Here is a 1,904-nt window from a genome sequence, read left to right on the forward strand (position 1 = left end):
GACCAGCCTTGGGCACAGCCCTGCTGCTTGCTGCAAGCCCCGCCCCCATCAGGAGCCCCGCCCCCACCAGGAGCCCCGCCCCCACCAGGAGCCCCGCCCCCACATCTCACCTTTGCAAATCCCCCACCTGCGGCAGGCCCCGCCCCCTGCTGAACCCCGCCCCCACGGCCCCTCTCACCCCACAGGCTCGCCCCTTGCACGAGCCCCGCCCATGCAGGCCCCTCCCCTAAGCATAAGCCCCCCCCACCATTGGCCCCGCCCCTCCAGCAAACCCCCCCCACAAAGTCCCCCGTTGACCTCGCCCCATCCCTGGGCCCCACCCCTCCCGTGGCCCCGCCCCCGGTGGCCCCGCCCCTCCCGTGGCCCCGCCCACCTGCGGCTGGGGGGGATGTTGCCCCAGTTGAGGCGCCAGGTGATGATGGGGGTGGGCACCCCGGTGGCGGCGCAGGTGAAGCTGACCGTCTGCCCCGGCACCGCCTGCACCGACTCCCGCGGCGGCGTCACCACCTGCGGCGGCACTGCGGGGCGCGCGTCACCCCCTGCGCCCGGCCCCCCCTCCGCCCCCGGCTGCGGGGACCCCGGCGTCCCAGCACGGTGCCGCGCCACGGGGCCCCCCCCGCCCAGCGCAGGGGACGCGGCGTTCCGTGGTGACACAGTGGGTGACACGGCACAGGGACCCCCGCACGGCACGGCTTGGGCACGGGGTCCCCAGCCCAGGGACCCCCCGCCCCACGTGGGTGGCAGTGTCCCCAGCACGGCACCCAGCACGGTGCCACATCAGTGTCCCCAGCCGTGCCACCGCTTGGGCGCAGCGTCCCCAGCACCGGCTCCCAGCCGTGCGCAGCAGTGCAGCGTCCCCATCTCCGCGCCCCGCAGCTTGGGCGCAGCGTCCCCAACACGGCGCCACGGCACGGTGCCCCCAGCCCCTCCCCGGTGTCCCCATGTCCCCGGGTGCCACTTACTGCAGCCAACCTCATCGGAGCGGTCGGGGCAGTCGGGCTCCTCGTCGCAGTGGTAGCTGGCGGGGATGCAGGTCCCGCTGGCCACGCAGCTGAACTGGTCCGGCCCGCACGCCGCGCCGGGCGCCTTGGTGGCTGCAAGGGACAGCGGCCATCAGCCGGAGCCACGTCACCGCGCGTCCCCTCCGCTCCCAGCCACACTCACGGCAGTCGGTCTCATCCGAGCCGTCCCCGCAGTCGTTGTCCCCATCGCAGCGCCACAGCTTCAGAGCGCAGTGCCCGTTGCGGCACTTGAACTCGTTGGGCTCGCAGGGTGACGGGGTGCCTGGGGGGGGCGGGGTGTCAGCACCCGCCCCGGGGTGCCACCGCCACCGCCGCCACCCCCCCGGTAACTCACCGCAGTCCTCCTCGTCGCTGCCGTCGGCGCAGTCGCGCTCGCCGTCGCAGAGGTAGTCGCGGGGCACGCAGCGCCCGTCGGCGCAGGTGGCCTCGGCCGGCCGGCACCCGGCTTTGGGCAGCGGGGGGCGGCGGGTGGTGGCGGGGACGGTGACCAGCGGGCGGGTGGTGGTGGCAGGCCGGGCGGTGCTGGGGGGCACGGGGCGCGCCGGGGAGGTGGCCGGGGGGGGCTCGCCGCAGCCCTGCTCGTCCGAGGCGTCGCGGCAGTCGGGGCGGCGGTCGCAGCGGTACTCGAGGGCGATGCACTCGCCGCTGCCGCAGGAGAACTCCAGGGCGGTGCAGGGGCGCAGGTGAGGGGTCACTGCATGGGGGTGGGGGGGGGTCACCATCAGGGGGGGTGTCCTGTTTCCTGTCCCCCCCGTCGCCCGCTCTCAGATATCACAATGCGAATGGCAAAAAATGGGGGGCTCAAGGGGTGCTGGCACGCAGGACCCCGTGCTGTCCCCAGTGGCCCCACAGTTGGGGTATGGGGCGGGGGGGGGGGGGGGG

The 1,904-nt window shown here is 75.3% G+C and overlaps 1 protein-coding gene across 1 annotated transcript; it reads right to left on the bottom strand.

Moving 5' to 3' along the window:
• Positions 1-320: 320 nt before the first annotated feature.
• Positions 321-1,759, bottom strand: LOC118158170 (basement membrane-specific heparan sulfate proteoglycan core protein-like; the record flags this gene model as incomplete). The annotated part of the gene is made up of 4 exons (XM_035312780.1): positions 1,357-1,759; positions 1,165-1,284; positions 963-1,094; positions 321-518 (listed from the first exon to the last, which is right to left on the bottom strand). Coding segments are annotated over exons 1-4 (838 nt in total), but the record flags the coding sequence as incomplete, so codon positions are not given.
• Between the last annotated feature and the right edge of the window lie 145 nt (positions 1,760-1,904).

Source organism: Oxyura jamaicensis, assembly GCF_011077185.1.
Source record: "Oxyura jamaicensis isolate SHBP4307 breed ruddy duck chromosome 21 unlocalized genomic scaffold, BPBGC_Ojam_1.0 oxy21_random_OJ69717, whole genome shotgun sequence".
In the NCBI taxonomy this organism is placed as follows: Eukaryota; Metazoa; Chordata; class Aves; order Anseriformes; family Anatidae; genus Oxyura; species Oxyura jamaicensis.